This window comes from Enhydra lutris, unplaced genomic scaffold (assembly GCF_002288905.1).
Source record: "Enhydra lutris kenyoni isolate GAN:26980312 unplaced genomic scaffold, ASM228890v2 scaffoldscaffold9, whole genome shotgun sequence".
NCBI classification, from domain to species: domain Eukaryota; kingdom Metazoa; phylum Chordata; class Mammalia; order Carnivora; family Mustelidae; genus Enhydra; species Enhydra lutris.
Window position 1 is genome coordinate 4,368,702 of NW_019154093.1, and position 19,520 is coordinate 4,388,221.

General features: G+C 50.1%; 1 protein-coding gene across 2 annotated transcripts; it reads right to left on the bottom strand.

The window, feature by feature from the left end:
* Positions 1-920: 920 nt before the first annotated feature.
* Positions 921-16,492, bottom strand: LOC111143590 (syncoilin, intermediate filament protein). 2 transcript variants are annotated; one of them, XM_022497416.1, is made up of 4 exons: positions 16,440-16,492; positions 9,096-10,248; positions 2,377-2,501; positions 921-996 (listed from the first exon to the last, which is right to left on the bottom strand). In XM_022497416.1, the coding sequence occupies exons 1-4, from the start codon at positions 16,490-16,492 to the stop codon at positions 921-923; spliced, it is 1,407 nt and encodes a 468-aa protein (XP_022353124.1). The 2 variants fall into 2 exon arrangements, with proteins under 2 accessions (XP_022353124.1, XP_022353123.1); XM_022497415.1 differs by lacking the exon at positions 921-996 and having other exon boundaries at positions 1,537-2,501.
* Between the last annotated feature and the right edge of the window lie 3,028 nt (positions 16,493-19,520).

The following is a 19,520-nucleotide window of genomic DNA, read 5'->3' on the forward strand; positions in this document are numbered from 1 at the left end:
AGCCAGAGGTACACGGATTAGTCTTTAACAACATAACATCTTTTTGAAGTCTGTCCCTAGAGAACTACATGGACTTCTAAGACTGTCAAAGGCAATGTGGCAGAGAGCATTTAAGGCAGACTTTAAATTTGGAAAAGGTGTTTGATTGAACCTTTTCCCGTAGAGAGGTTGAATCTCCCCAGTATGTTTTTCACTGGGGCCTGTATTTAGAAGTTAGAAATAATAGACTCTTGAAAGCCTTTATCACCAAGTGCCATAACCAGATAAAATGCCTGGCTCTTTGCCAGTCACTCAGTTTAAAAGAATACATCACTGACTGAAAATCATTTTCATGAGCACAGTCTTTGGGAAAATCTCAGTACCCTTAAACCTTTCAGTTCAAATCTAGATTGGTTTCTTTTTTCCAAGTCAGTAGTTCTTTTAGAGTGTAGTGAAAATTATCTTGACACAGGAGTAAACTGTATGAGTCCACACAGACTTAAACTTTGTTAGAAGAATTCATTTTAAAGTCTAACACTCGTGGCACAAAGGAATTCAAATTATAAACCCATATCATGAAAGTCAGCTGCCTTTTTTGACCCTACCTCCAAAAAAAGGTTTTTGTTTTGGGTCAACACAAGGCAAGATACATTCTTCACAACACTAAAGTGTGTCTGTCCGTACATCCATCCTTTACTCTGTGCATGTGGGAGTTGCTGCCAGAGGACAGAAGGCTCATTTTTCCATTCCTGCATGCACAGAGATTGGTACCAGCAGCCTATGAACTACACTCCACTTAAATCCTGACTGATGGCATTCTGCCTCCAGCCAGCCTTCAACTCTTTAAACAGGTCAGCCAGTATTTGTAACTTTCCCAGGGTGAACTGCTTGCCAAGTCCTTGGCACTCCCTTCTCTGGAAAAAAGTATGTCCAAAGGGTACTTAGTTATCCTTTGCTAAAAAGTTTTTTGCTGTTGTTTCTGGGTTACAGATTCGGCCATACGTTTCTAAACAGCCCCTGTAAAATTGAGAAAAGAAAAATAAGTTCATACTTGAGTCAACTTGAAATAATACAGTGTAAAGTTCATGACAATGAACTTCTGAAGTTTAGTTAGTGCTAAGTTGGGGAGAGATTGCTAGAGTGTAATTTACATAGGATTAGGGATGCATTTCTCCGTGCCAAATGCCTATTTGGGTGCCTCTTATTTGCAGAACTGAATGAATGGTAACCTGTGTGGTGGTGATGGGAGGGCCTAGCTAGAGATTTTCTCTGCCCAGGTTAACCTTACATGGGTATTAGAGTAACTGGGATTCTGTAGTTTGGTTTCTTAAGAGGAGTTGTTGCCCTTTCCCTATTGTACTTTTAATCTGATCCGCACAAAGGTGTTTGACATATCACTTTCCTCAATTACAAGGTTCTCTAATCTCCCAAACAAGCATAATCAGTCATGCCTGGATAAAACACGGTAAAAGAAAATGCTAGTAAGTTAGGAAAAGTATTGGTTAATAATTGTTATTTGTGAGTTTGTACCCAAGACACAAGATTAACTGGGAAATTAAGAATAAAACTTATGGGCATCTGTCTAGTATACAACTTGACCCAGACCTTTTTTCCTTAGTTTCTTTATCCGAGAGAATCCAGGACTTTATACAGAATATAAGAACATTAGTATATAAAGAAATTAATGGATAGGTGTATTGCTTGTTTCCTATATTAAGCAGTAATCCTGTCCCACAGGTTATGAACAACACCCACTTGAGCCTTTTTTATGACTTCCAGATTAATTTAGCCTTTTGGCCTCCTTTGTCATAGTCTGAATTAGGTAGCATAACTGTCTTCTCTGCTATTCTAAGGAAGCTATTTATGAATAGCAGATGGGGTAGGATAGGCCAAGGAAAGTAAGAATGCATAGAGCCCAGATGTGTCATCCTGTTACGAATTCCTGGCAATAATTAGAGCATATTTTGAGTCCTGCTAGAAACTGAAACGTTCCAAGTGACCCCTGAATGCTTAAACCAGGCAGTGTGGAGGTATGCGTTATTCCTACCTGACTTGTCATTTGACACACTCTAAGTTTTCTTAAGGCATTAGTATTGTTAGGAGCAGCAACAGTGCAGACACCACTCTTGTACCCTCAAGGATCACCTTGGGACTGAGTCTCTGTTCCACCTGCCTGAGAAGTGGGAGTGTTAGCCTGTCCCAGGCTCTTGGGTAGCATAGCCCTTTAAAAAAAGAGATCCGTTTTCCATCTGTCATGGGTGAGCACAATTCGAATATTGTCCCAAGCTGTTGTTCTGCTTTTCCCTGTTCAGTGAAATTTCCCCTGAGCAACACCTGCCCTCCCCACCATCCCCTCTGCCAGCGTCGGTTAAGAGCGGGGCGCCAGCGAGAACTGACTTATAGGTGGAGAGCTCTCCGGCGAGGCTGATCCGCAGCTGCTCCAGCTCTTTGTTCTTCTGCTGCTGGAGTTGCAGGCCGCTCCTCAACTGCCTCTGTCGCTCTTCCATTTCCTCCAGCTGTTCCTGCAGCGGGAAGGCCAAGAACGTCTAATGAGCAGAACAGTAAAACAACGGACACTGTCAGTTACAGTTGATAAAGCACTTTGTTAACATGGTTTAACCTTCACACCAGTGCTGAGGTTGAGAAACATGTTCAAAGAGGCGTTTGGACAGAGCGATCCTGTTTTTGCCGATGGGGACCTGACAGGAATCTCGTCTGTACCTGCAGAGGACTGTTTAATAGAATCCTGCAGAGGGTGGGTGGGTGCTCAGAGGATTTTTGTTTGTTTTGCAGTGTTAAGTGTGGGGGAGGATTTTGGTCCTCTCATCGGTGTGCTGAGAGTTTTATGGACCTCTGGCTCTGTGCACGTTTGTTTCTGTTAGGATAATCCTTTTTTATATCATCCTGCGACTTAAAACAATTTAACTTAAACCAAGTCTTTGGGCCCCCGGCTGGCTCAGTCTGTGGAACATGTGACTCTCGATCTCGGGGTTCTAAGTTCGAGCCCCGTGTTGGGCGTGGAGCTTACTTTAAAAAGACAAAAAGAAATCAATTCTTTGTAAGCAATTATTAACTAATTCCAGAAGAGTTCAACTACTAGAAGTCCAGTTGTTCACAGGAAAACAGTAAATACGAGTTTCGTATTTGAACCTCCTTGAACTCTAAGATAGCGCTACCTGGTACTTAACTGTAACATCCTATGCAAATAGGGGCTTTATTAGGATGTTGGCTGTCATAATTGTTAATTTCCTATATCCTGTACTCATTACACTACAAGACTGAATTCATTCCAAAGTGCTAAGTTGGAAGATGAAGAAGCAATGCCCTGGAGGCCCTCAGGAGCCTTAAGATAACTGTTTCCCATTCTGCCAAACCCAGACAGGATATGTTCTGTAAACTGTCTCTGCCTCGAATTAATGCCTGAGGAGTGAGGTAAGGAAGATGTCAGCAAGTCTGTCTCTGGCATAGTTGCTAGCTGGCGTGGATCCTTGGGAAGCATGAGGGAGACGGGAAGGGAAGGTTGAAGTCAGAACGTCTATTTTAAAGGAGTAATAACTTCACCTCAGATTTTGAAGAATAAGAAGATAGGAATCCAGTTTGGGTACATGCTGTTACTAGAAGGATCTAAATAATTGGTTCTCTGAGCCATCCTTGGTGGGCCTGTAGCACAGCAATCTGCGGCGTTTGATACTCGCTGAATCCCAACTTCCACCAACCTTATCGAAAGGCCTGTTTTTAGTGCCTTAGCCATACTCTGGCACCACATAGAGATGCAGCCGTACCATCTAAGCTGTCTTCTGAAGGGAAGCATCTGCATACCTCTGTGCCCCAATTTCCCAAGCCTCCCTGAGATCACCAGCAAACCTGTATTTTGGCGAGGCGTTAAAGTACACGCTTGGGAAGGCAATCTGTACCATGAGTGATAAATTGACAGGAACGATGTCACAGAAGGAAGTAAATATTGCCATAGTGACTGGCATTAAAGACATCCAGTCTCAATGCTGTGTAACACCAACTAGATTCGCTTTCCAAAAACTGCTTTATCATCTCAGTCTTTCAAAGGCTTTCCACCTCTTTAGTCTGGCATTCAGACCCCCTCTGGTTTGACCCCTACCTCTAACTGGAACAAATGTTATTCTTCCATACGAACTCTTTGCTCTATCCTGCACTGTGTTGGTATGGATGCCACTATGGGCCTCATGTGGCTCTCGAGTACTAGAAATAGGGTCTGTCACCTAGACAGCATCTGCTGTGTTGTCACTATCTTTTTTATTCATGTCTAACTCCCAGTCATATTGTAGGTTTCTGTCTTAGCACCCTACCCACAATGCTTGATGTGAAATATGTAGACAGTAGACATTCCATAGTTCAGTATAAGTGACCTCCCAATTTCAGCTAAAAACCTCGACAACATTCTCAGCAAGTTCCTCATACCACCTACCACACCAGTCACCAAATCCTACCCAAATATTTTACTTCACGTATCTTACATTATCTCTCCCTCATGAGTGGTCTTTCCAGGCTCTTTAATTCATCCCACACACTCTGTTTTTAAGAGCATGTACGGACGTATGTGCCAGGCACCATTGCAAGGGCTTCACAAACATTACCTAGCTCATCCACTGCACCAGCCCTGTGCTGTGTATTATTACTAATCCCCGTGCACATGTGAGGGACTGCAGTCACAGGTTAAGTAATTTGTCCAAAGTTACCCAGTTAGAAGTGGTAGAGCCAGGGGCGCCTGGCTGGCTCAGTGGGAAGAGCCGCTCAAGAGGCTCTTGATCTCAGGGTCATGAGTTTGAGCCCCATGTTGGGTATAGAGATTAGTGAAACAAAAAGAAGTGGTAGAGCCAGGATTTGCCACTGGCTTAGAGCTCATGCTCTACAGCTCACTTTGCTGCCATCCTATCTAATGGCTCGTCAGTGGTCCTCAAACTTCTCCCTGAAATCCCAGGAGGAGGCCATATTGAAGGGCCCTTGCCACAGAAAGTGGCTCCTTGCTTTTACCTTTCTATGTAAGATTCTGTTTGTGGAAAAGGGTCTGTGGCTTTGGAGAAAACCTTTTTTTGAAAACCACTGACTGAATACATAAAAAACCCTTTACCGTCTGGTCCCAGTCCACCTCTCCAGCCACATCTGTCTACTGCTTACATATGATTCAACTACATTGAGCTCACTTCCCTTAACAATGTCTTTTTGTCTTTCCACGCTTTTGTGTAAGCTGTTCCTCTCCCTGGAATGCCTTTCCCTTGTCTACCCAATGAATGTATTCAAGGCTCAGCTCAAACACCTTGTGAAGTTGAATGTGAACTTGAGCTAGATTGCACAAGGTCAGAATCCTTCCATCACTTCCTAGCCATATAACCCTGAACAAATGACTTAATTTCTCAGTCTCATCTCTTCTCATTTTTCTGGTGACCAATGACTAATTCATACCTATGTCACAGGTGAGGAGTAAATGAATTAATACATGTGAAGAAATAAAAATACATGCCAGCTATTGTTAATCATGAAATTTCCCCTGTGCTTCCCCAGGCAGGGGTAATTATATCTACTTCACTGGTACAATGCCTTATTCCTACAACTATCACAGTATTTATTAGATTGAAGAATATTAATTTCATTGATTCTAAGGCTTTCACATTTTCACATCTCAGGTCAGGGTGCATCTTAAAATCAAGTGTCTTAGGGGCGCCTGGGTGGCCTAGTTGGTCAGTTAAGCATCTGCCTTCAGCTCAGGTCGTGATCTCAGGGTCCTGGGATCAGGTCCCACATGGGGCTCCCTGCTCAGTGGGGAGCCTGCTTCTCTTCCCTTTGCCCCCCCACCCATACTCTTCCTCCTGCGCTTCTCTCTCTCAAATAAGTGAAATCTTAAAAAAGAAAATCAAGTGTCTTAGATTTTATGAAATGTATTCATTTTATCCAGTATCCTTCCTGGACTAAATACTGACTATAAACTATATATCCCCGCCCCCATTTCTCATCTCCTCTCTTCTGCCAGTACCTTGCTCACTGCCTGCCACATGGTAAGTAGGCACTAAGAAAGTATTTGTTGAATGAATAGATAATGGCAATGAAAGAGGCAAAGTTTACAACCACAAGAATGAAGGGTACCCTTGAAAAGTAGTCCAGTGCCGTAAGTGACCTTTGGCAGTCCGGGAAGCCATTTCAGAAAGAAGAATTTGCTCACTTAGACCTTGATTCCCACTTTATGGTACAGCAGTAGGAGACATTTCATCAAGAGTGTTTTTCATAAAATGATTTTTGGGAAGCTGCACTGACCATCAGATCTGAAACAAACCCAGTTCAGAGATGAAAATCACCGTAGGAGGGTGGGGGAGGGTGGGAAATTGTACAACCCTCATTTTGTGTCAGAAAACTCCCCCAGAGGGGGCGCCTGGGTGGCTCAGTCGGTTGGGTTGGGTGCCTGATTCTTGGTTTTGGCTCAGGTGATGATCTCAGGGTTGCAAGATCGAACCCCGAGTCTGGCTCTGCACTCAGCACAGTCTGTTTGTCCCTCTCCCTCTGCTCCTCTCCCTGCTCATACACTCTCTCTCAAATCTTTAAAAAACAAAAAAGCACCCCCAGAGGATTCCCTGTTGATGGCACCACTGTCCCAGTTGGCCTTGCCTGAGGTCTCAACACCCCCGGTGACTTCTCACCTCTACCCTCTTTAGTCGGTGGCCACATTTATCCTGCATTTGTTCTTGAATCCCTCCCCTTCCTCGTATTCCCACTACCATTTTTTCCTCTTACCTATCATAGCTTCCTCATTAGTCCCCTAGCTTCTAGGTCTTCGGCCCATTTTTGCACACTGCCACCAGTACTTTTTCTAAAAGCAGAGAGGCAGTCTTGTTACTCCCTTAAATCAAATACCTTTACTGATATAGCCGTCTGCTGAAGGAAATCCTCATTCCCTACTCTGGATTTCAGACTACCCAACCTGCCTTTGCAGTTCAAATCACCTTTCAGGTTATTGGGTTTGGTTTTTTTTTTTAAGATTTTATTTATTAGAGAGAAGGGGAGACACACACACATATATATACGTACATGAGTGGGGGGAGGGGCAGAGGGAGAAGCAGACTCCCCACTGAGCAAGGAGCCTGACAGGGAGCTCAATCCCAGGACCCCAGGATCATGACCTGAGCCACTCTGGCACCCCAGCTTTCAGTTTTTCACCTCTCACATGGAGCCAAGTCACTATATATTTTGCATATCTTGTGTTAAATATATCAAAATTACTTTCACCTATTTCTTACTGTTTCAATGTGGCTACTAGAAAGTTTAAAATTCTGTATGTGGCTTGCCTACTTCATTTGGACAGCACTGGTCTAGATCTTGCCTAAACTTCAATACCCAACTCAAATAACACCTGTTCTTCTATGAAGTGTTCTGTGACTTAACCAATGACTAAAATAATTTCATTATCCTATAACACTCTTATCTTCACCTCTCTTAAATCCCACATGCTACTTTCTCCCCCCGGGTTACAAATATTAATGTCTGTGTGAGTACAAGCTGTTAAGGATAGTATTTATTAAAAAATAAATAAATAAAACTCTTTCACTATATTGTGAACCAATAAAAAAGCAGTGGGGGAGGGGATTGAGGGTCGTACACCATATATTCACTATTAGGACCAAAAACCCCATTGTTGTCATAATACAAGCTACAGAAAGCGTGACAAAATCTTGAATGAAGTGAATGCAGCCATTTTCAACAGAGGATCTGTTCCTTGTAGGATGTATCAGAATCTCTGGAGGGACGTAAGCTTTTTAAGTTTATACAAAGGAATGTGTGTTTCAAAAGATGAAAATACTGCTCTGAGGGGCTTTCACAGTGGTCAGTGATGCTTACATCAGCATTAAACTGATGTGTCCTCTGAGCTGGAGTGGCAGAAATAAGTAAACCATACTCCCTTCTGAAAGCTCACAGTCTGTGGGAGAGACAGACAAAATTGTGTTTTCAACTTAGTGTTTATATCCCACTCTGTCTATAAAGAGATTGGGGGCACCTGGGCGGCTCAGTCGGTTAGGCGTCTGCGTTCAGCTCAGGTCATGATCCCAGAGTGCTGGATGGAGTCCCACATCCGGTCAGTAGCGAGCCTACTTCTCCCTCTGCCTGCAGCTCCCCCTGCTTGTGCGTGCTCTCTCTCTCAGTCTCTCTGACAAGCAAATAAGTAAAATCTTAAAAAAAAAAAAAAAAAAAAAAAACCTGATTCAGACTTAATCAGAAGTAACTCAAATGCAAGTGAAATAGTGACAACGCACAAAAAAGAAAATGAGGAATAGAGCTTTATAGATTTCATCCTGGTTGTGTGTGTTTTTAAGAAATCTCTATACCGGGGCGCCTGGGTGGCTCAGTGGGTTAAAGCCTCTGCCTTTGGCTCCGGTCATGATCCCAGGGTCCTGGGATCCTGGGATCCCGCATCGGGCTCTCTGCTCTGTGGGGAGCCTGCTTCCTCCTCTCTCTGCCTAGTTGTGATGTCTGTCTGCAAATAAATAAATAAAATCTTAAAAAAAAAAAATCTCTATACCCAGTGTAGGGCTCAAACTCACAACCTTGAGATGGAGAGTCATGTGCCCTACCAAACAGCCCGCCAAGTGTCCCTCATCCCAGTTTTACAAGTGGGAAGCTTTAGGCAGAGTTGGGACAGGTAGGACCGGAGGGGGGGGGGGCGGGGGGGGGGGGGGGGAGTACAGAGGGAGGGAGAGAAGGAACATCCCGCCTAGCCTCTGCCCCTCCTGCTCTCTCTACCCAAGCCTGATGCCATTAGGCGGGAAGTGCACTGGAATATCAGGGTCAGACAGACCAGCGCACTGAGCCTGTCTCATCTTTGAAAGCGCCAATACTTGACTCGGAAAATTAACGAGAGGACTGAGTGTCGGGGTGCTGCGCGCACTAGGGGTGCAGACAGCTTCCAGCCCCTAGCCCGGGCCTGCCGGAGCGCAGTGAAAACTAGATGGAGCAGGGAAGGGAGTAGCCGCCCAGGGGAGGAAGCCGTACATCCCCTGCGGGAGAGGAGCCTTCTGAGCGCCTGCAAGGCCACTAATCGGGTCATCGGTTCCTGCCCCGGGCTAACGGGCTGCACTTCTCGGGGTGCCCGGGGGGCCTACCCGGTATTGCTGCACCTCCTCGTCCCGCTTCTGCCTCACGAGCGTGATCTGGTCCTCCAGGTTCCTGTTCTGCAGCTGCAGCTGCCGGGCCTCTGCCTGCAGGGGTCTCAGGGCCTCCTTCATCTCCTGGATCTCCGCCTGGGTCTTCTGGAGGGCTTTGGCCGCTGCCTCCTTCCTCTCCAGGAGGCGCAGCAGCTGAGGCTCGTACTCCTCCTCCAGGCCCTGGCGGCTCTCCGCCATGAGGTTCTCAAACTGGGCAGAGAGCCGCCGGCTCTCCTGCAGAAAGTGCCCGTCGCTCTGGCTTGGCGGCGCTTCCAGCTGTTGCCGTAACTGCTCCTTCTGCTTCTGGTAGGCCTCGCGGAGCCCGGCCAGTTCCTCGGAGAGCTGGGCCACCCGGGCGGTCAGCGCCTCCCGCAGCTCCGCGAACTGGGCCACGTCCTGCCGGCGGCACTCCAGCTGGTACTGGTAGGCCACACACTCCTTGGTCACCTTGAAGAGCCTCTGCTTGACCAGCCGGATCTCCTCCCTCAGCCCGTCCCTCTCCAGCTCGGCTTGGGCGTGCCGCTTGTAGGCCGCCTGGATGTCCTCATGGACCTGCTGCACCTCCTGCAGGGCCGGTTCCCGGAGCAGCACCAGCTCGTGGATGAGCTGGTCCCGCTCCTCTTCCAGCTGGGCCACGGCTTGCACGCACTGCTGGAAACGCTGCTCCAGCAGTTCCAGGTCCTCTATGCTCAGGCTCTCGGTGCTGGGACTCAGCCCGGCGCTGAGGCCCTCCTCAGGGCTGGGTTTCTCCTTGCTCGTGACCGTCTCTCCCCCATCACCGGTCTGCTCTGGGCTTGCGCTCTTTTCCGGCTTCGAGGGCTCTTCCACATGGAGGATCTCCTCTGGCTTCACAGGCTCGTCCTCGTGCGGGGCCTCACCTGGCTGCCTGGTCTCCTCGATGTACAGGGTCTCCTCAGGCTGCTCCGTCTCTTCCACACACAGTATCTCGTCTAGCTCATCAAGGTCACCTGTGTCCCCCAGGTAGAGAATGTCCTCTAAGTTCAAGGTCCCCTTCAAAGACAGAGTCACTTCTGGGTCCAGAGTCCTGGCCTCATGGGGGGATTCCAAGCTCTCCTCTTCAAGAGGAGAAGTGGCTTCTGCTCTTGTCTCCCTGCAAGAGAAATGACTTAAAGTGAGAGGACAGCCACCATCCCAGGATGGTTGGCAACGGCAACCATTAGGGTTATATCCATATCCGGTTCCCACATCTCAGAGAGCACTTGTCTGCTCCCTCCCATCAGTCTGTCCCCCTCCACGCATAGTTCAGGTCCCCCGACAACACCACTGTGATGTCAGTGTTTAGACCTTCAAGGCCAAGAAACTCACACCTGAGCCACCACTATTTGTTCCACTGTCATAAGAAAATTCTGGTGCTGAAGTAAAACCTTCTCTGCGATTTTTTTTTTTAATTTATTTTAGGGGCGCCTTGCTGGTTTAGTCGGTTAAGCATGACCTGCCTTCAGCTCAGGTCATGATCCCAGGGTCCTGGGATTAAGCCCCCTTGTCAGGCTCCCTGCTCCCTCTGCCTGCTGCTCCCCCTGCTTGTGCTCTCTGTCAAATAAATGGTCTTTAGGAAAAAAAAAAAAAAGATTTATTTGTTTTAGAGAGATAGTGAAGATGGTGGGAGGAACAGAAGGAGGAGAGAGAAACTCAAGCAGACTCCATGCGGAGCCCAGAACCCAACTCGGGCTCGATCTCACAACCCTGAAGTCACACCCAAAGCAGAAACCAAGAGTCAAACATTTAACCAACTGCGCCACCCAGGCAATGCTTGTCTGCAATTTTTACCTAGGCTTGATTCCTCTTTCTAGAATCAGGACAAACCTACCTCCTTTCCCATATAAGTTCTTTAGACACCTAAAGAAAACGAACATCTTTTGATTATTCCATGCATGCCAAAATGTCCAGTGCCCTCCTCATTTGGGTCACTTCCTTTTGACTAGGCTCCAAATTGTCACTGTCCTTTGGGGATGGGTTTTGGAACCCATCAGCTCCCGGGTGTGTTCTGAGCAGTGAATCTCTGGACACTATACTCCTATTGCTAAAGGCCAGTATAGAACAGCTCTATCATATCGTTGGCAAATACTGAGTTTGACTAAAAGCCTTAAGAAGTCTTCACACACACATGGGGCGCCTGGGTGGCTCAGTCGTTAAGCGTCTGCCTTCGGCTCAGGTCCTGATCCCAGGGTCCTGGGATCGAGCCCCACGTCGGGCTCTCTGCTCAGCGGGGAGCCTGCTTCCTCCTCTCTCTCTGCCTGCCTCTCTGCCTGCTTGTGATCTCTGTCTGTCAAATAAATAAATAAAATAAAAAAAAAAAAAAAAAGAAGTCTTCACACACATGCACACACACACACGCACACACACACACGCACACAGACACACACACACACACACACACACACACACACACACAAACACATGACTTTTCCACACCAAGTGCTTTTAAATCACTCTCTTGTTCCTGTAAAACTTCATTCATCTTCTTGGGGCATCAGGGTGGCTCAGTCGGTTAGGCATCTGACTCTTGATTTTGGCTCAGGTCATGATCTCAGGGTTGTGGGATTGAGCCCCACCCCCGTCGGGCTCTTCTCTGGGCATGGAGCCTGCTTGAGATTGTCTCTCTCTCTCCCTCTGCCCCTTCTAACCTCCCCTGCACCCTCCCACCCCCACGCACTCCAAAACAAAACAGAACAAAATGAAACAAAATTTCATCTTGTTAGGATTGGCCTCTCCTCTGGTCTGTCAAAGATTCTTTTTTTTTTTTTTTTTTGACAGACACAGCGAGAGAGGGAACACAAGCACGGGGAGTGGGAGAGGGAGAAGCAGTCTCCCTGACAAGCAGGGAGCCCCATGTGGGGCTCAATTCCAGGACCTTGGGATCATGACCTAGGGTGGAAGGCAGTCGCCCAACAACTGAGCCACCCAGGCGCCCCCGTCAAAGACTCTTGAATTCAGATTCTGTGATTCTGGCTGAGAAGCTCCTTAACCCAGCTGTCGGCTCCCTGCTAGCTTAACCAGTGCCTCTTACGGAATAGCCTCCTGTTTCTTTGGCCTTCAGATGGCTTTGGTCCTTCCTGTTTCAACTGCATTTTACCTACCTTGGATCTCTAAGCAATTTTTTGAAAATATAAAATACCATGGAAATAACAACAATAAATGACACTTATGAAGGTCTTACATGTGCCAGGCTGTGTTCTGAATGGTTTATGTTTATCAACTCAGTTAATCCTCATAACATTTGTATGAGGTAATTGTATTTATTTTCCCCATTTTACAGATCGGGAAAATGAAGTTTAAAGAGATTAAGTAGTTTGCTCAAGGGAACTCAGATACCCCATGGGCACCAGTTAGAAGACAGTCTAAATTTGAGTATAGTTTTCAAGAAAGCTACCTTAGCTATAATGTATAAATGAAAAGCCCCTGTATCAAATAATTTCTCTGTCTTGGGGCGCCTGGGTGGCTTAGTGGGTTAAAGCCTCTGCCTTCGGCTCAGGTCATGATCCCAGGGTCCTGGGATTGAGCCCTGCATCGGGCTCTCTGCTCAGCAGGGAGCCTGCTTCCTCCCTTCTCTCTCTCTGCCTACTTGTGATCTGTCTGTCAAATAAATAAAATCTTTTAAAAAATAATAATAATTTCTCTGTCTTGAAAAAGCCTACTTGTGGGGTGTCTAAGTGGCTCAGTCAGTTAAGCATCTGCCTTTGGCTCAGGTCATGATCCTGAGGTCCTGGGATCGAGTCCCAAATTGGGCTCCTTACTCAACAGAGAGCCTGCTTCTCCCTCTGCCTACTGCTCCCCCTGCTTGTGCGTGCTCTCTCTTTCTGACAAATAAATACTAAAATCTTTAAAGATTACTTAAAAATAAAATCTTAAAATAAAAGACAAGCCTACTTATGTCCAGGTTTTAAGCTCTATATCTTAGCTCCAAGTTCCCACTACAGATTATTTTTATTCTAAGATTTGATCTATTTATTTTGAGAGAGAGAGAGAGAGCGCATTGGGCAAGTAGGGAGAGGAACAGAGGCAGAGGGAGAGAGAGAGTCTCAAGCAGAATCCACGCTGAGCACAGAGACCGACGCGGGGCTCGATCTCACAACCATGAGATCATGACCTGAGCTGAAATCAAGAGTCAGATGCTTAACCAACTACACCACCCAGGCGCCCCCAGATTTCTTCTAAATCGTTGTGTATTCTGTCCTCCTCTCTAGCACCCCAGGAATCCTTGTCTTCCCATTCTGTGTCTCATGGTGGTCCTTGGGAAACCACCAGTGTGGCTTCACCAGGCCCCCGACGTCACTGGCCTCCCAGAACCCAGCACCTGCACTGAAACCTAAAGCTTGGAGACAGCCCCAAGCGTCACCTGGTTTGTCCCCATCACTCAGGGTGTTGTTTAGATCTCTTCACCTGGTGTCACCTGGTATCTCAAGCTTCCCAGCTCCCCGGGCTCGCTACCCCCGTGTTCTCCAGCGCAGAGAAGCGCAGCCTCATACAGCAGGTGGGTGAGGCAAAGAATCCTTAAGCAGGGTGCCTGGGTGGCTCAGTGAGTTAAGCCTCTGCCTTCGGCTCAGGTCATGATCTCAGGGTTCTGGGATCGAGTCCCGCATCGGGCTCTCTGCTCAGCAGGGAGCCCGCTTCCCCTCTCTCTCTGCCTGTCTCTCTGCCTACTTGTGATCTCTCTCTCTCTGTCAAATAAATAAATAAAATCTTAAAAAAAAAAAAGAATCCTTAAGCAGCTCTTTCCCTCCCTCACAGAGCCAACTCACTGAGAACTAACTGATCTCAGAAAGTCTCCAGTCTCTGTCCCCTCCTCATCCCCTTGCCAGGGCCCTACTCCAAGTCATCCCCTCGCATGCTGGCACTCCCATGCCCACCTTCCAACGGGCTTTCTTCCTTCTCACGCCAATCCATTCTCTACAGTGCCACAGCTTGCTCGAACATAGCCTTGCCGCCCCACTTCACGCACACACAACCCACTGCCCAGCATCGATTCAAAGCCCTTAACGATGTGGCCCCAACATACCTTCACAGCCTCAACTCACTCTACTCCCCACCGCCCACCCCGTGCTTGACAATCCAGAATATGCACTAACACTTTCACACCTCCTACTCCTAGCCCACTGTGTCTAACAGATCCAGCTGAGAAAATACAGCGTGTTGTACATCATCTGATTAGCGAACAGTCCTGTGCTACCTGGAAAGGTAACGCTCCTAGGTGCCCGGAATGCTGCACCTGCTCAGCCAGCCAGCCCCCCATTCGATCCTCAGAAGAGCCCCCACTTTCCTAGCAGACGGCCCCCGCATGCTCGTGCTGAGTGATCTCCCCTGGAATGATGGAACGGCGCTCAAGGCAGGATTCCAAGTCTTTCACACAAATAGTCATGTATGTGATGCTCATCTTTTACCTCCATTTTGTACATGAGGAAACCGAAGCCCCAAGCAAAGAACTCACTCAAAGTTCCACCACTTGTGAGTGAGTGGCAGAGCCTGGAAAAGATGGCATCCAGCTCCAAGGCTGGACGGAGCTCCCGTTGACTCCTCTGTTCCCAGAACAGGCACGAGTTCTAAAACAGATGCAACAGGGGTGCCTGGGTGGCTCAGTCCTTAAGCATCTGCTTTGGCTCATGTCATGATCCCAGGGTCCTGGGACTGAGCCACGCATCTGGCTCCCTGCTCAGCAAGAAGCCTACTTCTCCTTCTCCCACTTTCCCTGCTTGTGTTCCCTCTCTCGCTGTGTCTCTCTCTGTCAAATAAATAAATAAAATATTTAAAACAAAACAAAACAAAACAGGTGCAACCGCTACAGCAGGTCTAATGGAGCTTACCGATCAAAATAGACTTATTTACCTGCTCATATGTGTCTACTCGTCCTTGGAGCCCTGCTCAAACTGCGTCTCTCCTGCGAAGTATTTCGCAGACAAGCCATTATCCCGTTCTCAAGGCCCTCTGTGTGCAGCTCATCTTTGCACCTAATGCTCTGTGTTATAGCAGTGAGTGTGGCGTGTCCCCTGAGAGTCTATTTCCTAAGGACAAGTAGTTTTCATTCCCTGTAGACCCCAGGGTGGGGCTCTGTAGAGGGAAGGCAGGCAGAAGCCCGCTGGGATCCAAAGAGGAAACTTGCCCAAGGTCAAGTGGCCTGGTGGGACATGGAACCCCGTCTCCCTGACTCCTAGGCAGCACTGTTACCCCATGCACTGTGGTTGCCTCCCTCACCCCCCCACCCCAGCGCCTGGCCGCTGCTAGATGCTGCCCTCACTCAGCTAGCTGCCTCTCTCTAAGGAGCTGGGGAAAAGGAGAGAGTATGGGCGGAGGCTTAAGGCCTGAGGAGCCCACTCAGCTCTTGACCTCAGGCTTCCTTAGACCCCAAGCAGCCTGCCCCTGCCAGCCCCTGTGGGTCCTAGAGAACTCCAAAGGCTCCCAGCTCTGCATCAGTGCCGTGGCCAGGAGTGTCTGTGGCACAGTGCGGGCAGGAGTTGGTGTGTATCTGCCTGTGTGTGAACCTGAATGTGTACACGGCAATACAGGTGATTGTATGGGTAAAACCACACTCCGCTGAGTGCTGTGTGGGACACTGAAGGAGGGCACGGCGTGTGTATTTGGACCTCTACCTTCTCAGGGCTATAGTTGGACCTGGGGCAGAAATCCTCCATACTGGCCCCAAATCCCTGAGCCACACAGGCCCTTTCCCCCTGAGCAGTGGTTATGGGGCAGTGTGGATGACTGGGGGAGGGCCTCCCCTCCAGGGCCCCCAGGCCGCTGCCAGGACCCCCCTACTGGTCTGGGAGGGGCGACCCTCCCCACCCCGACCTCACCCCCATCCCAGGCCTCAAACAGGAGAGAGGGAGCCGCCAGAACAGACTCCTAACTCCCAGCTGGCAGCCGCCCAGCCTTGCACCAAGTCCCTTCCACACAGCGAATTCAGCAACCGGAGGCCTCCATCTCCAGTTGCATTTGGGGTGAGGTATCAAGGAAAGCGGGGAGCGAGCGTCCTCGGCCAGTCTGGCCCAGTGGCATTTGATGGTTGATGCCCACCAGTCCGAAAGGGTTTCTTCTCACCCAGCCCCAGGAGGAGCAGTGGGCACTATAAAAAGCCACGGACAAACGAAGGTGCGGGGACCCCGGGCCTCCCCGGTCTCCCCTCGGCCGGTGGCTCCGCCCGATGCCAGGGCCACACCCCGGCTGGCCCACCTCCCCCAGCCAGGACAGAAGGTGCTAGCGGGGGGGGGGGTGGGGGTGGGGGTGGGGGTGGGGGGCTCATCCAGCGCCCCCTCCCCACGGGACGGCCACGCGGGCCCTGCACTGTCCTACCTCGCGGCCTGGGCTGCGCCGTCCCCGCCGTGCCGGGGCTCCGGGCTTGCCATGGCTGCGCGACCCGGAGCTGGGCGGCCGCGTTATTAATAGCCCGCCCCGCGGGCCGCTTGCTCCGCGCCCGCGCCCGCCGCACTGGCAGCTGCAGCCGACACCGGATCCCGCCCGCCCCGGGCCGGGCGCGCCCACTTGGCCCCAGCTCCCCGCCCGCGGGAGGAGCGTGCAGGTCGTGCGGCCTGGGGCGGGGGTGGGGGGTGGCCGATCGGCGTCTCCCAAACCGGCCGGCCCCGAGATCTTCCCGAACCTTCTTTCTCTCACCCTTTCTTTCCAAGAGTCCAGTTGCGGGGGCGGGGGGGTAGGGTGGCTCTGCGGCCCCCGGAGAGCACTTCCCCCGCCCGGCCAGCGGGGGCAGGACTCGGGAGCTGGGGGGCTGAGAGGCATCCAGCACTCCAGCGCGCTCAGGTCGGCGCCCTGCGATCCCCACCCACGCGGGTGGGGGTGTTTATGCGGGGAGAGGCCGGAGCGCCCTGTCCCCCGCAGCTGTCCTAAGGGCTGGGGGGGCGGGGTCACGGCCACACCCCGTGCGTTTGGGGACAGTCGGAAGCCTGTTGCCGGAGCTGGGGAAGGGCTATGGGTTTAAGCCTATAAGGTCGAGTCCAGATTTAACACCGAGGGCCACCCCCATGCTGCGAGATTTCCTGGAGTCTCTCCTCCTGCGCCACCTGTCACCCCGACCCAGCCCTGCTTTTGTCCCCTCCAAGGCATGCCCCCTCCCCCAAGGCCTTAGCCCATTAGAGTCTGGGTCAAATTTCAACACTGATGTCTTTCTCCCTAAGCCAGAAGCTGCCGGCCCCATCCCAGACCTGGGCCTCGGGCATTCTCCTTCTGATGCCTTTTTCCACTTAACCCCTCTGTCTGGGGAGGTCTTTGACTCAATCACAGAAGAATGCTCTCTCTCGGCACTGTAAAAAGCGAGGGGCTAGATGTGTGTTTAATCAGAGAGGCCTTGAGTACCAGAGGCTGGTGGGGGAGAGGTGGAAGGGAGGGAGTGGGGTGGTGGGAGGCAGTGGTGCCGCTGTGTTGAGCTTATGTGGGTTGTGTGTTGCGATCAGTGTGCCCACTGGAGGCTGTGTGAACACTACATGGGTGTGTGTGTGTGTGTGTAGGGGGAGAATGTGAGACTGCATGCCTGTGTGTAACTCTGGGACAACGGGGGTGGGGGTACTGTCTGTGTGTGGTTGTGTGCTTGTATAATCTAGGGGCTAGAGAGTGGTTATTATGTGTGGTGATGGGTGGTTGTGGACTATGTATGGGCCTGCGTGTAACCGTGTGCCTGTGAGGGACCAGGGCTCCCGCCTGTGATACGGGAGTGGGTGCTCACAAGCCCACGCCTGGATGGTCCTCTGTGACTGGGGTCTGCACACGGCAGCATCAGTCAGTGTGTCTGAGTGTGCCGCCTGGGGCTGTGTATTTATATCTCTCTGTTTAATGCTGGGGCTGGGAGATTAACACCCAGTGTAGCCAAGTACACCCTTGTAAGGCATGCAGGAGAAAAAGCTGGGTTTTAAGGAGGCGGCTGGTCATTTTCTGACTTATCCCTAAAATATTCCAGGGGAGGAGGTTGGCAAAGCCTCAGCTGCTGGTCGTTTGACAGCTGCTGCCAGTCAGAGCTGCTAAGGGAGAAAGGGCAAGCCTGCCAGCAGCACTGTTTGCTGTGGGTGCTAGGCAACAGGAGGCAAGGGTGGCATTGAGAAGGGCTATCCCTTCCCCTTCCACCCACCCCAGCCCAGGAGCTGGCCACTGGGCTGTCCCCAAGACCAATCCCTCACCCCCTTTGACCTCCCCTGAGGCCTCCTTTAAGCTGCAACTCGGAATCTCCCAGGGTCCCAAAAGCGCTTGTGCCTCCACACCTTAGTTTTCGCTCTTCCCTCTGCTTGGAATACCCTTTCCAGCATTTCGCATCCCAGTTGCTACCCTTTCTGGGTCTCAGCTGACGTGGCATCTCCTCAGAAAACCTTTCCCTCATGTCCCCTGCCCCGGGCATAAATGTCCATCCATGTACTGTTTATTTTTGGGACAGCACTTATCATGGTCTGCGATCACACAGTTGGTCTTCCATTCCCTCCTAGTCTGCTGTCCCCACTAGAATGAGGCCCTGTGAGAGCAGGGACTTGGCGTGTCTTGTTCACTGCTGTGTCCCCAGCGCCCTGCACAGGGCCTGGCACATAATTGGATCTCAGATAGATAAATAAATTAACTAAATAAGTAAGTAAATAAATAAATAAAGGTTATTGAATGAATGAGAGAAAGAAGAACGGTCCTAACTAGGCCAATCGTCACAACATCTGAGGCCCACTTTGCGCCAAGCCTGCCCTGCTCGTCACCACCACCACAGAGCCCCCGTGTACTTGGGGAAATAGGTATTCACATGTGCTCAGATCGTGTCTACCGAGGCAGAGTGAGGTGGGTGAGGACACGACTCCGTTCCCTTGGCAAACAGTGGCCCTCGGCCTGTGCAAGGCCCACGTCGGGTGATTAGCCCTATTTGGCCCAGGCTGCTGTTTGCAAAGAGCTCACAGTGTAGAGGAGGCAAGAACTGTTGTCGGGGAGACAATCGCTCGCAGAGAATAATGCTCAGTCAGGAGCTGAGCAATGTAGACAGTGCGAACTGGGGAAGCCAGGGATGGGAGAGATGAACTCCAGGATAGGGACACCCTCACAGACAAGGGAACCTGGACCCGGAAGGAGGCGGAAGGGTGAGGTGTTCGTCCTAAGGCCAGCATAGCCACTCTCTCTCTCGGGCGCCTCCACAAAGCCACGTCCAGAAGAGCAGAGCAGGCCCTGGGCTGGCTGTTCTTTGCCGGACCTCCACTCTCCATGCTTCTCTGCTCTGCTGCCCGAGCTGAGGCTAACCCCTGCCAAGAGTCTCATCTGGGCCCCTTGCCTTATAGTTTCCAGTAGGGTCTGGCCAATAGAAGACCCTGACAGGAGATCAGCGTGAAGGAGCGGAGTTAGACTGAGTTATTTCTACCACCCGCCTCCCCCTGTGATGCTGGCAGTTACTAGGTTCCTCCACGGAAA

Bases quoted from the DNA above. Each gene is read 5' to 3' on its own strand.
- LOC111143590 (XM_022497415.1), bottom strand. From the start codon at position 16,492: ATGGCAAGCCCGGAGCCCCGGCACGGCGGGGACGGCGCAGCCCAGGCC. The intron at 10,249-16,439 runs GTAGGACAGTGC...TTTCTCTTGCAG, and splicing joins GGCGCAGCCCAGGCCGCGAG to GGAGACAAGAGCAGAAGCCA. The intron at 2,502-9,095 runs GTAGGCCCCCCG...TTCCCGCTGCAG, and splicing joins AGGAGGTGCAGCAATACCGG to GAACAGCTGGAGGAAATGGA.